Source organism: Xyrauchen texanus, chromosome 32 (genome assembly GCF_025860055.1).
Source record: "Xyrauchen texanus isolate HMW12.3.18 chromosome 32, RBS_HiC_50CHRs, whole genome shotgun sequence".
Classification (NCBI taxonomy): Eukaryota; Metazoa; Chordata; class Actinopteri; order Cypriniformes; family Catostomidae; genus Xyrauchen; species Xyrauchen texanus.
Window position 1 is genome coordinate 7,457,509 of NC_068307.1, and position 14,353 is coordinate 7,471,861.

A 14,353-nucleotide genomic window follows, 5' to 3' on the forward strand; every position below is an offset into this window, starting at 1 on the left:
CATATGGGATAGCTGGAGGGTGAGTAAATGATAAAATAATTTTTCATTTTTGGGTGAACTATATCTTTACCAACACAGACCAAATGTGATTTTGCATCACTGGTGATGCCATTTTTATTTATTTATTTTATTTTTTGCCATTTTTTTTTTAAGTATCCCAGATTTATCTTTAAAGTACAAAACATGTACATGTTACAAATTCATTGATTTTCAGCTAAAATTTCAGGTGAGATTATAAGAGGGGCCAGGACTAGACACACAGGTCATTTGGTTGTTAGACTGCATCCAGTACATTTCCAAAGTGATTCTACCCTCTAGTGGTACAAAGTGGTAAAATGTGGTATTGAATAGAGCAAAATGCTGCACTGTGTCCAAATCCTGTGGACTTATTAAAATAGATTGTTCAAAATATACCTCATGTTAGGACTTATAAACTCTTGGTGAAAAAGATTATTCAGTTTTAATCACAAACACTGTTTCTGCACATCTCTAGCCCAAAAACACAGACTTCTCCAAGCCGTCCTCTGCCTTGGTGTACTCTAAATGGGATTTAAAATAGCAGCTTTTATAAGAAAGACTGTTGCGAATATATTCAAGATAGTCTGGGGTTCCCGGACAGATCACATTATCAGCAAGTAGAACGGTGCCCTTCCTCAAAAGGCCGCATTCCTATCAAGAAAGGTGAAAGAGAAGAGTGGAAAATGAGCTGGGAACATAAATGAAAAATGTAAATGCCATTAAATACACTGCATTGTAGCGATGCAACTGACTGCAGTGGTCAGAAGCACACACACCTCCATTAATTTTGTGTCAGGGAGGTATCGGTTCTTCCAGTGGTCCAGAAAAACTAAATCAAATGTTTCAATTCCAAAGTGCTCCCTCAAGCGTGGGATCCAGTCTTCAGATGCGCCCTCTACCAGCTGGACCTGGTGAAGTAAAACTTCTAAACATTGGTTCTCAATGCAAAAAACAAGAGATGATATGTATCTATTATTTTTAAATATACTGTAAAGTGGGTTCAAAAAGTCTGAAACCACTAGAGAAAATGCTTATTTTTGAATTTTATTATCATCATCAAAATTTGAGAGGAATTTTTTTTTAAACTAAAACATTTAATTGAATATCACAATTTCTGTGTTTGCTATGTCCCACTTTTTGCTTTACTGACAGGATGTACTCAAGGTGGAGTGGACTCCACAGGTTTGTGCAAAACTTCATTTATGTTCAGTACTAGGAAGTAATGGATTACAAGTAATCTGGATTATATAATCAGATTACAAAAATCAAGTACCTGTAATTAGATTAAAAAATTATAATACTTGTAATCAGATTACAGTTACTTTTATAGATTACATGATTACATATTAATCAGGCAAAGGTAGTACATTTTTTAATCCCTCTAATTCTTCTTTTTAAATATTTTAAATGTTTAATTCTAAATCATCCTACAGCTGATATACGTTCGGTAAGTCTTCGAGTGATTTCGTAAGGAGGGTTGTGGAATTGCATACACAGGGCTGATTTGAGCCATCATGATGGAGTGGTAACCCACACAATGCCGAACCGACTGCATTAGTGCGGCAATGTTAATTTTAGTTTCCCAAATTGCTATTGTACTCAGTTTCAAAAATGTGCATGAATGCACTTTTGCTTTTCACTTTTTGTGGTGTTGATTCACGAATATAACTGGTCCATGTTTCCTCACATGGATGACGTATGTAATCGCCAGAGTAAGAACATTTTGACCCTTAATTGCTGTTGTACAAGGCTTGGGGAATTTTCCTACACTTAGCATATCTGAATATTCACAAATTTGGACTTGATTCGATGAGTCTAAGTCAGGGCCGGTTCTAGACATTAAGAGGCCATGGGCAAATTTTATTTTGGAGACTATCCCCTCACAAAACATATTTCTGATTTGGAAACTAAAATAATGTATTATGTTAGAGCAGTTATGTAAACATTGGTTTTATTACTAACAATAATAATAATTCCTTACATTTATATAGCGCTTTTCTAGGCACTCAAAGCACTTTACATTGTATAGGGGGAATCTCCTCAACCACCACCAGTGTGCAGCATACACCTGGATGATGCGACGGCAGCCATAGTGCGCCAGTATGCTCACCACACACCAGCTATTGGTGGAGAGGAGAGTACAGTGATGTAGCCAATTCAGGGATGTAATTAATAGGAGGCCATGATAGATAAGGGCCCATGGGGGTAATTTGGCCATGACAACGGGGTACACCCCTACTCTTTACGAGAAGTGCCCTGGGATTTTTAATGACCACAGAGAGTTACTACTTACTTTGAAGAAGTTCAGACCGTTAATTGATGTTACAATAGGTGTGTTCAAATTCAGGCCTGCGCAGACTGATCAATGCCTGTCTAGAAGGTTTATAGAAATTATGGATATTTTTTTTTACTGTGGTATGGCATGCAACAAAGTTATTAAATGTTAATACTGCAAAACACAGAAGGCTCTTTTTATTTTTTACATTTTGTATTTTTTTGTATGTACTGTCTCTTTAAACTGCATAAATGTTATGGACACTGCTAATATGAACAAAGTAGTTTCTTTGCAATTTTGTGGATTTTGGAGTTAGAGAGATGACGCTACCGTGATGTGACATAACACTATCAAATAGGCTATTGTTTAATTTTGAGAAAATAAAGAAGATATTGAAGATATTTCTTAATCTTATCATAGGCCTACACATAAAGAATGTGCATGGATTTCAGTTTTGTGTAGGCTACTTAATTTAGCCATATATTTGGACTGCCAAAGGACATTTTATTAATTAAACAGTGCTTTAAAAACAACTTATTGTTATCCTGATCTCCATTTTGTATTTTGTTTTTATTTTATAGACACTCTATGAATTAAGACTGAATGCATTACATTATAAAAGGAAATAAATATAGGCTATATGAAGACAACTTCTTTTTTTCTTTCTAGGTGTATTAATTTAATTTGAACTCCAACACATGATTATGGTAAAGAACCTGCCAAAGTGTACAAGGTTCGTGGCAATGTGGTAACGTCATATCTTTTTAAAGATTTTTTGAAACTTTTTCAGTTTGAAACTAGATATCACTGCATGTTTAAAAAAATACTTATGATGCACACATCGATGTACTCCCCAAAACATCAGGTGGGAAGTAGGGGTGCTGCAGCACCCACTGGTGTCCAGATGTCAGCCTTTTTTTTTTTTTTTTTTTTAAAGGTGCAGTATGTAAGATTTAGAAACCCTTGTTAATAATGACACCTGTGGCCATTAAGTGAACTGCAGCCAGCTACCTGTTGCTCGTGCTCATGCACACCCTCTATAGGGACACAAGCGAGCGAGCCTCGACCAAAACAATGACGTAACGTACAAAGAGACTGAATGTGATCCACGATTTTGATCCCCAAAACCGAACAAAGGTCCCTTCAGGAATCAAATGCCCTGCCGATGTTCACTCTAGTTTTTGCTCAACCACGATTACGTGTCCGCTTAGCCAGACAGGATTCAGTAAATACATGTTTTTTTTTTTGCTAACTTAGAGTTTGTGTAGGAGTTGTTGTTGTGCTGAGAGCCGGCCGTTTGCTGGATTCCATCTCTAAGATAACATTACCTAGTGTTGCAGTTTATTGTCGCTGTTGAATAGCGGAAGAGAAGCTATTACTGTCTGAGTCAAGGCTCTCGGGAGCACGCATAAACATCACATCCTTTGGATTTTCCCGGCAAAAGCGACCCGCTCCCTTAACATGAAAATCAGTCTACAGGCTTGAATAGGCAACCTAGGAAGTCCAGGAAGGTCTAGTTTTTTAAAGTTGCGTTACAAGCCGTTCACACATTGGCAAAAAAAAGATTTTCTTTACATATTGCACCTTTAAAGTTTTCTAAACTTTGTTTATATAAATTTTTAGGCTTAAAATATATTTTTTTAACATGGTCTTTTAGACAGCACTCTATACAAACATACTCAGACAATAATAAGGATCTTGGTAGGATCTTGGTATGTAAACAGTGCATGTGTTTATAAGGGTACAGGGGTCTTACTTTGTCTTCTAGACCTGCCCAGGCAATGACCTGTCGAGCAATTTCAGCATAATCTGCATTGAACTCCATTGTTATAAGACGAGCTCCAGGAGGAAGCAGGCGAGCTATGCGCACTGTTGAGTAGCCACAGTATGTGCCCAACTCCAGGACCATCTCTGGGTTTACCTCACTCACCACTGAGTCTAGAACAGAGCCTGAGTGCATTCATACATACACATAAAAAACATCTCGTTACTCAGGATTTAATCAGGGGGCACAAATCTGTGTACAGCATCATTTAATGTATTAAAGTGTCCCTTCTTGCCTTACATGCCCACCAAGTTCTGGAATGATGTGCTTATAAATGGATAATCGAGATAATAAAAAAATAGTTGTACATGAGTCATGAAATAGTGTAAATGCACAACCAGTGCTCTGACCTTTCTCATCTCCAACATTCATAGCCCACTCACTGTGCCAGCAAAAATTATCGATGGCTGAGATAACACTCTGAGGGTCACCTCGGGTTGCATGCATTAGTACCGCTTTTAGCAGACGCTGGAGATAGAAGTATAAAAATATAGTGACAATTTTGTATATTTCATGGGCTTCAAAGTTTAAGTTTATTGAACTCCCTCAGTCTTAAGAATCATATGTGCTTGGATGACCAGCTATGCTGTTCTTTCAGCAAGGTACCAAAGATAAGTTCTGTACTTTTGGGTGGTGATAGAAAAGACAGAAAGAGTCACCTGGGGTCGAGTCGACCTGGTCAGAGTATCAAGAGTGCGCTCAACGATGACATCATGCCAGAACAATGCGAGACTCCCATTGTACTGCACAGCAGCAGGGATGATCCAAGAGTACAAGCCATATAAAACCAGAGAGGCCCCAACACACCAGCACAGCAGCACCAGGAACATGCTAGAATCAGACACAGAGAGAGATTTATAAACCTTCATTACAAATATCAAATCAGGTGATCATATTATGCAAATTGAAAGGATTGGGGGTGACTTAGAAGTGTCAGGGATGGATTAGCCATAGGGTCATGGGCACTTTTCCTGGTGGACCGGTCAAATTTGTATTAATGTCAATGACGTGACAATTTTTATTTGTTATTATCCATCCATCCATCCATCTTCAACCGCTTATCCGAAGTCGGGTCGCGGGGGCAGCTGCTCCAGCAGGGGGCCCCAAACTTCCCTATCCCGAGCCACATTAACCAGCTCTGACTGGGGGACCCCAAGGCGTTCCCAGGCCAGTTTGGAGATGTAATCTCTCCACCTAATCCTGGGTCTTCCCTGAGGCCTCCTCCCAGCTGGACGTGCCTGAAACACCTCCCTAGGGAGGCGGCCAGGGGGCATCCTTACCAGATGCCCAAACCACCTCAACTGACTCCTTTCGATGCAAAGGAGCAGCGGCTCTACACCGAGCTCCTCACGGATGACTGAGCTCCTCACCCTATCTCTAAGGGAGAAGCCCGCCACCCTTCTGAGGAAGCCCATTTCGACCGCTTGTACTCGCGACCTAGTTCTTTCGGTCAATGACTATTATTTGTTATTAAGTTTTTCAAAAATACTATTCACTAAAATGCAATTGACAGAAATTAGAATAATTAATTCTAATTCAAAGTAATGGCCAGCATCATTCAATCACTGCCAACCAGTGGTGGACTGGCCATAGGGAGAACCGTGACTTTTCCCGGTGGGCCGACCACGAAACGGGGTCGAACAGGCAGTGATAAGAAACAGTCTGCCACGTTATGCTGAATGAGCCGCGATTGACTGAAGAGGGCCACAAAATGGTGCAACGATATCGCGATATACAGAACAGGACAGCGAGTTCTGAGTTTAAATTAATTACAATATTTGGCATTAAGACAGTTTGTGACATTAATGTAACTGTCTAAACATTTTTTATAAAAGTTTAATTAAAAGCTGAAGAGATTGAAAAAGAAATGTGGGCATAAGTAGTTTAGAATAATCTTTTATTATTATTTCTTTAAAAAAAAATAGCAGTGAAACAGTATTGTTTTAAAATATGATATATATATTTCATTGATGATAAAGTTGCATACACTCTAATGTATTCAAGGTGCAAGGAAAGTACAATACCTTTTACTTTATAGTTACACCACTTAATATTTTTAAAGTCAAAATAAGATTGTCCGAGGTGATGTGAATAAAATGAGAATCTAGTTTAAAGGGTCCTGGGCAGCTCAGCAAGTAAAGACGCTGACGACCACACCTGAAGTCGCGTGTTCCAATCTCTCGACTCCAGCCAGGTCTCCTAAGCAACCACATTGGCCGGTTGCTAGGGAGGGTAGAGTCAAATGGGGTCGCAATAATGTGGTTCTCAGTTTTCACGTGCTATGTCTCTATGGCAATGTGTTCAACAAGCCACCCGGAGTCACTACACCACCACGAGTACCTAGAGCACATTGGGAATTGGGCATTCCAAATTGGGGAGAAAGGAGAAAAAATCTAGTTTTAAACACATTGTTTCAGATTTTGTTTAGAAATATTTATAGCATTTTCTACAAAAATATTGTTTTAATGACTTTAAAAATGTAATTTGGTGTAACCATCAAGTAAAAGGTAATAAACATTATTTTACTGCACCTGATACACAAGAGTGTATGCAAATTACTCAAACTAAAAGTTAATTTCAAGGTGAATCGTTAATTTTTAAGTCAAGAATATCAAGAATATTTCTCAGGGTTACACTAAAGACCTGAATAAAATGTGTCTTTTCATAAAAATGATTTTTTTTTTTTCAACGTTGGTTACACCACATGACTTTGATTTGGTGGAGAAAGTTTTTTTTTGTTTTCCAAATATGAATCAAATTTTAAAATAAAATTGTTTCACAGATTTTTTTTAAAAGAAATAATAAAACAAGATTATTCTGCGCTATTCATGCCCAAATTTCAGCTTTTAATGAGACTTTTATTTGTAATGTCTCCAGACGGTTACACCACTTAGACATAACTTATAGCCAAATATCAAAATTACTTTAAACTCAGAAATTGAAAACATGTTCATCATAGTATTCAAGTAATGTTTTTGTATGAACTGTATTTTTATCATTTTTATATATATTTTATGTAGATTATTTTATAATAGATCTGGGGGGATTGCGTCACGCCACTGACCCTAAAACTAGATTTGAAAAAAAATTCTCAATGAAATTGCCTAGAGCAACCTTATTTGTCAATGACCCATATGAAAATGAAATTCTGTATTAAAAATTTTTAATAATAAAGCTAGAAAGATTTACAGCATCATCAGACCAGCCATCTTTAGACAATGTTTTCTAGGGCGGCCTTCACTTCTCACACATTTACGGCTTCGATTCTGCATTCATGGCACTTTTATGAGATTTGTCCCAAACGGATTATGTCCACCGGGAAACTTATGTGGGACAAGAATATTTAATACAGTCTTGAACTTTAGAAGTTAATCTAGTCAATAAAGTCTCAAAGTAAATCCAATTAAGTGCACCCCCATACCTAGTTTATTAAAAGTGTAAGTTTAATTATTCTGGATTTGAACACAGGTTTCAAATTCAAACTCCTCTTAACCTTCTCACAATTAAGCAATGAGCAACATTTATTGCATAATTTAATTATGCTGCATTTCCAATGTAAAAAAAAAACACTATTTAAGACATATAAGACATGCAGCTAAAATCATGTTTGTTTAAGGCTGGCATAAATCCCAGTCCATTTCTGCATATGTTTATGCAAGCACAACAGTGAAACATAAACGATCCAAATATTGTGCAACTGTTTATGATCAAGTGCAAAGCTTTGATCTGTTGTGTAAAATAAGTGTTAAAATAATAAGATTAAATGTCCTTTCAAGACAACACACAGACACCAACCTATATGCAATATGATTAGGTTCTCTGATTACTCTAGTAAAGCACAGTTCTGCACTCCTGCAGGTCATGAGATGAATGTTTATGGAAATTGCATTCAGTTCACATTCAGTGCTGTGCTTTCATCTCTATTGTCATGGTCTAATGAGATGGGTAGTTACTATGCAGCAAATAATCCCACTCACTGCTCACATCCCAATGTTATCATTTTGTTGCTATTGCTGTAACATGTTGCTGCCTCTCACTCTGCCTATAAAGTAGATGAGTGGTAACACAATTTAAAATAGAGACTTTTTTATTTTCAGTAGTCAGTCTTTAACAATTCTGCAAAGCAAATATGTTCTCATTTACAAAAGATGCTTTTTGATCTGTTAATAACATTAACAGGTCCCATTAAAAAGAATACAGGAAGCAAATTATTTTCATGACTTTCGGTTCTGTTAACGGTTCTCGAACATGCATTATTTCCAGCCAATGGGGATGGGACAATGTGCTAAAATACTCTGAAAGTAATTCCTGCTACCAATCAGCGTGAGTGTAATACGATTCCCGAACAAATGACTCTCATCAGTTCTTTTGAATCTACAGCACAAAACATACATTGTGATCAGTGTAGTCTAATTCCTGAATGAATAACTCTCAAAGTCTGGGCCGTATTCACAAAAAATCATAAGGCTAAAATTTGCCCTTAACATGGAAATTTAGGGGCAACTCTTAAAAATTAGGGGCATCACTCCTAATTTTAGAACTTGTAAAATGTTAATCGAAGATTAAATCCTGAATCATTTTAATGCTAAAAGTAGCTCCTTACCCCACGACAGAAGTCGTCCTAAGGACATGAAGTGACTCACGAACAATCCGAAGCATGACTGCTGTCGTCAGTCCACATTAAAAACAAAATATTCAAATATTATTATGACATTGAAAAAGGTATCGCATGAATTAGTTAGAGATGCAGTTACCACCCACAAACTGAAATGTATCCAATTACACCTAAAATAAAGGTTTTGAGAACTCTGAGCTCCCTCGTCACATCAAAATAAAACTGTAGTGTGGATAAATTGGGAATTTCTGTAATCTGTCAACAGAATTATTTATCAAACTATATATACCCTCTCCAGATCGCATATCATCTGACAATTCGTAGTGTATTTTTTCCTGTGGATGTGTGCTCGCTGCAGAGATAAAAAAAAAAAAAAAAAAAGGCATTCTTGGCCATCGTGGGGCTCCCCAGTGTTTTAATGCTGTAATGAAGGCTACTTCATTGTAACAACAAAGGATGAAGATCTATCTATCTGCACTGTAAAAAAAAATCTGTAATTTTAACAGTAAAAGACAGTAGACAGCTACAGTAAAAAAACCAAACAAACATCAATTGGTTAACGAGTGGTTACTGTAAAATATACTATATTTTTTCAATACATGTAGTTTTACTGTCAAATGTAAAAAGTATTATTTTTCCCGTATAATTAATGGTGGAGGACGAATCTCAGTTGCCTCGGACAGTCAATCCGTGCATCTTATCACGTGGCTTGTTGAACGTGTTACTGTGGAGACCTAGCGTGTGTGGAGGGTTCACGCTGTTCTCTGCGGCATCCACGCACAAATCACCATGCGCCCCACCGAGAGTGACTCTACCCACCCTTGCAACCGGGCCAACTGTTTGCTTGGGAAGCCTGACTGGAGTCACTCAGCACACCCTGGATTCAAACTTGAAATTCCAGGTGTGGAAGTCAGCGTCTTTACCTAGTCATGAATGGTAAATGGTAAAATGGTCTGCACTTATATAGTGCCTTTTTAACATTAACGGTATCCAAAAGTGCTTTACACTGTGACTCATTCACCCATTCACACACACATTCATACACCAATGACGGCAGAGTTGCCATGCAAGGTGCTAGCCTGCCATTGGGAGCAACTTGGGGTTCAGTGTCTAGTCTCGGAAAGCCAGAGATACTGGCCCTTGAGTGGGATTTTAGAGTTGCATGGCAACAAGCCCAGGGTTAAGATCTATTAGACAAAGAGCATGGCACCCTTGGAGAGAGCAGGCCATGGCAAGTGCCTCTCTGCTTTTCTTTAAACATATACACAAATATAGCCGAGGTCTGGAGCGGAATGCGGAGCTCAGCCACTTTGCTGGACTGCCATTGTTAGTGAGAAAATCCTCTCAAATGAGTGTTAGAAAGGACTGAGGGAAAGAGCCCAACAACTGCTCTACTGCAGAGTCTGGGTGTCACAAATGTGTTGATGAAAATATATACCAGTGGATATATTATATGTATTGGAAAAGCAATATTCTCAGAATATATTCAGTTCAAATGAATTCTCACAACAGCTTGCATAGAATCAGAAGAGGAATTGCATTATGAATGAGAACTGCTTTTAAATGAAGTGCTGTGCTAAAGATATTTTTAGTCATTTATAGTAAACTAGAAGAAAAAAGAAATCTGAAAATGAAACCCACTAAAATACATAGACCGCATTTGTATATGTTGACACTTAAGCAATATTTAAGGTTCCGTTGTTAAAATACGTTTCAAAAGTATAGCTACAAGACAAAATATATACATGTTAACATGATTTTAGTGTGTGAAAATCACTTACTAATATTTTCTGTGTAAAGTTATATGAATTTTACAACTTTGTTGCCATGACGACGCAAAACCTGAAATCCTCAATGACAATTGATAATGACAATTTAAACCAATTTACAGCTTAAATAATATACAAGTTTTAACAGAATAACTGTTAAAGTGCTGTAAGTGTAATTATACACTTCACATTTCTGCCTATAAACACTCAAAAAATTGGCCCCATTTACTTCCATTGAAAGTGCCTCACTGTAACCTTCGATTATTTAAAGAAAAAAAAAGGACGAGTCAAAATAAATGTTGTGGTAATCAACATTAAGCCACGAATGCTGTCGATTGGTCAACTTGTTCTGAACTCAGAATATTCCTTTAATCGTCACTTTGCTCTCAGGAGTGGTGTTGTGTAAATACAATAATTGGAATCGGCTGACCAGAACACATACTGTGCACCATTTACAAAACTACATTTATCTAAATTGAGTTGCTTGAAGGTAACTGTTCTAATTTTAAACTAGATGCAAACAAAGCAAACGTCTGCAAAAGTAAGGCAAACACAATTAGCACCATCTTTAAACAGTATAAAAATATGAATGATTGAAATGTTACATAGCCTGGTCTGAAAGGGGGTTAGACAAGGTAAGATTATTATGAACATACCACATAAATCAAAACAAATTTAATAAATAATTACGCAATAGAATACAATTTAAGAATAACAAAAGAGAGAAAATTAACAGCACTTACTTTCGCAGTGGACTAGAACCTGCTCACACAAACACTTGACCCCTCTCTTCACCTTTAACAAAATGTTTCTTTCACTAAAAGATCTAGTGTCTCTTTATAAACCCCACTGCAAGGAAGCAAATGCACACATGCTACTTCGTTCAGCTGTGCTCTCTCTCTCTCTGTGCGCATGTGCGAGCGATTGCGGAGCGAGTGAGAAGCGTGTGGTGAGTTTGAGTGTGATTTCTAACTTTTTCTGTCGTTTGTTTGTTTGTGTTTTTTGTGTGTTATTTGGTGTAAAAGAGCAGTTTTCTCTAGAGAAAGTTGTGGGAGTGCTCCCGGCGTCTTTTTTGCCGGGAAGCATGGCTGCTTCAGGTGTTACGAGTAGTGATGGGCTAACTCGGCGTCATGGGATTAAGATTTTGGGTAAATGCAGTGTGGAGGAATGTGCTTTAGCGGTTGTTCTTTTTTTAAACGCGATCGAAAAAGCTAATGAGGCAGAGAAAGATTGTTTTGTCAAATGTTCCTCCTTTTGTTTCTGATGCAAGTATCGCTAAAGCATTGTCTGCCTTTGGTAAGATAGTCTTTCCCCTTTAGGAAAATTGCTCTGAACTGTAAATCACCCTTGCTGAAACATCAGTTTCGGAGACAGGTCTACATGATTCTGAAAAACAATGCTGACGAGCTGAACCTGTTTTTTTATGTTAAAGTCGAGGATTTTAACTACACTGTTTATGCAACGTCTGAAAGCATAATGAAATGCTTTGGCTGTGGCAAAATTGGCCATCTTATACGTGCATGTCCTGATAAAGCGGATGAAAATGATACTGTACAGACAAACTCTCAGAGTAATGTTGCTGAAGCTGTGTCTGTCACAGAGGATGTTGTGGCTCCTGCTGCTGTCGAGTCAGGTGCTGGTGGGTCGGTTGGGAATAAACCCACTATGGCTGAGGTTACTGCGGGTCTGTTCTCTGTACCTGATCTCATGGTTTATGAAACAGGTAATTTAAGCAGTGATATCACTGTAACTAGAGATAAAATGACACCTACTGATAAACAGGTCAGTGAGGGTGTTGGTGAATTGGAGATGGAAACAGAATCAATCTTCAAAGTCCCTATTAAAAGGAAAAAAGTCTGTCAGAGCAAAGACATTAAACAAGTAAAAAAAGACAAAACTGAGGCTGAAAGCTTAGTCTCAGATAATGACAGTGATTCCAATATTTCTGATTGTTCTTATCTTTCATCGCAAACTGAAAATGAAAATCAGACAATAGTATATAAAGTTGAGGAAATTTTTGAAAGAAACAAAAGGCCTACCTGGAGTTCAGGTTGAAGATTACTTCCCTGATCGCTAGGGCTGGGACAACGCGTCGACGTCATCAAAAAATACGTCGACGCAAAATATGCGCGTCGATTCGTCGGACCCAAAACAAAGATGGCGGCGCCGGCGAGTAGTAGAAACACGAGTGGTTCCTCAGACTATCAGAAGTGCAAGGCGGCATGCACTCGTTCCTCTAAAGTATGGGAATTCTTTAATTTAAAAGGAAACAATTCCGTGATATGTCGTCTTTGCAAAATGGAGATGGCCTTCCATTCTAGCACCACGGCAATGCACCAGCACCTGAAGAGGCGCCACCCGGTTGCAGCTGCAGATGATAGAGGACCGTAAGTTTTTTTTCAACTCTCCACTTTGCACTCGATGTTGGAGTAGGCTATAATACGTTATCGACACCTAAAGTTTTCGCTTATAGCTATTAATAATGCGCTTATAGCTATGAATGTCGTGAAAAATACATAGAGGACACTGACAACGCGCTGACAGACAGCACCAAGCAGGTAACATTTAATAAAGTCTCAACTTTAAAATTTGGTCATTCAAAGAAAATTAAACCATAAATAGGCCTACTATTTTGTGGCTCTTTAATGTGTCGTGACAGATTGCCTCAGTTAAAGCTGCTCGTGAACCGATCATCTTTTCCTTGGTTAATTTATAGCATCAAATAGGCTAAACATGAATGTAGCCTACATCAGAAGCACTGTTGTTTTAACCGCGGAAAGACGTCATTACGGTAGCCTACAATCCATTATTCAAATTCAAATCCACCGACGTTAATCTTCTCTCTCCTGACTACTTTGTCGGACAAAAATGGCGTATTATGATTGATTGATCAGATCGCCAGTCAATCAAACTCCCGGTAAATGTTTTTTTTTTTTTTTTTTTTTACATTTTATACACCCCCACCCCCGATGAAACCGGTATTACCGGTGTTGTCACAAGTCGATTAATCGAATCGAAATCGAACCGGACTGAAAAAATGAATCGTTAGATTAATCGATGCATCGAAAAAATTATCGCTAGATTAATCGTTTAAAAAATAATCGTTTATCCCAGCCCTACTGATCGCTCAACTTTTATTAATGATGCAAAAATTCTAATGAAATAAGGAGCTTTTGTAGATAAAGAAGTTTACCGTCTCAGGTTTGTTTTGAGTAAACTTAGAAAGCAAAGCCTTAAGGATGAAAAACAAGATATGCTGTAACTTATTTTTTCTGGTAGAAGTATTAGCCTTGCTGACTGTTTCTTTTAATTACTTAAGCCTATCTCTTTTTAAAACATCATTATTTATGAGAGATTTTAAAATTGGAACCCTCAATTTAAATGGTGCTAGAGACAGTCAGAAGAGAATGTGTTTGTTTGAATTTATAAAACAAAAACATTTTGATGTTACCTTTGTTCAAGAATCACATAGTGACTTAAAAAATGAGGTAGACTGGAAATAAGAATGGGATGGGCAAATTATTTTGAGTCATATGTCTTCTAATAGTGGAGGAGTAGCTGTTCTGTTATCAAAGAAATCACTACCAATTTCTTATGAAATAGAAGAAATAGTTAAAGGCCGTTTTTTAAAAGTTAAAGCCAAGTTTGAAAACACTATAATGATTTTTTTTTTTATATTTATGCTCCCACAAAAGGGGCTGAAAGAATAGCTTTTTTTGATGCAATTAGTGTTGTTATGAAAGATTTAAACCCAGATGAATTATTGTTCCTTGGTTGAGATTTTAACTGTACTGAAAATGATAAATTGGACAGGAATCACTTAGAGCCACATATTGCCTCACAAAAAGCTC

General features: G+C 37.5%; 1 protein-coding gene across 1 annotated transcript; it reads right to left on the reverse strand.

The window, feature by feature from the left end:
• Positions 1 to 11,367, reverse strand: comtb (catechol-O-methyltransferase b). The gene is made up of 6 exons (XM_052102053.1): positions 11,246 to 11,367; positions 4,778 to 4,949; positions 4,469 to 4,586; positions 4,050 to 4,243; positions 795 to 926; positions 1 to 669 (listed from the first exon to the last, which is right to left on the reverse strand). The coding sequence occupies exons 2-6, from the start codon at positions 4,946 to 4,948 to the stop codon at positions 490 to 492; spliced, it is 795 nt and encodes a 264-aa protein (XP_051958013.1). The 5' UTR covers position 4,949; positions 11,246 to 11,367; the 3' UTR covers positions 1 to 489.
• Between the last annotated feature and the right edge of the window lie 2,986 nt (positions 11,368 to 14,353).

Bases quoted from the DNA above. Each gene is read 5' to 3' on its own strand.
- comtb (XM_052102053.1), bottom strand. From the start codon at position 4,948: ATGTTCCTGGTGCTGCTGTGCTGGTGTGTTGGGGCCTCTCTGGTTTTA. The intron at 4,587-4,777 runs GTGACTCTTTCT...TTCTATCTCCAG, and splicing joins CCAGGTCGACTCGACCCCAG to CGTCTGCTAAAAGCGGTACT. The intron at 670-794 runs GTGTGTGTGCTT...CTTTCTTGATAG, and splicing joins CTGACACAAAATTAATGGAG to GAATGCGGCCTTTTGAGGAA.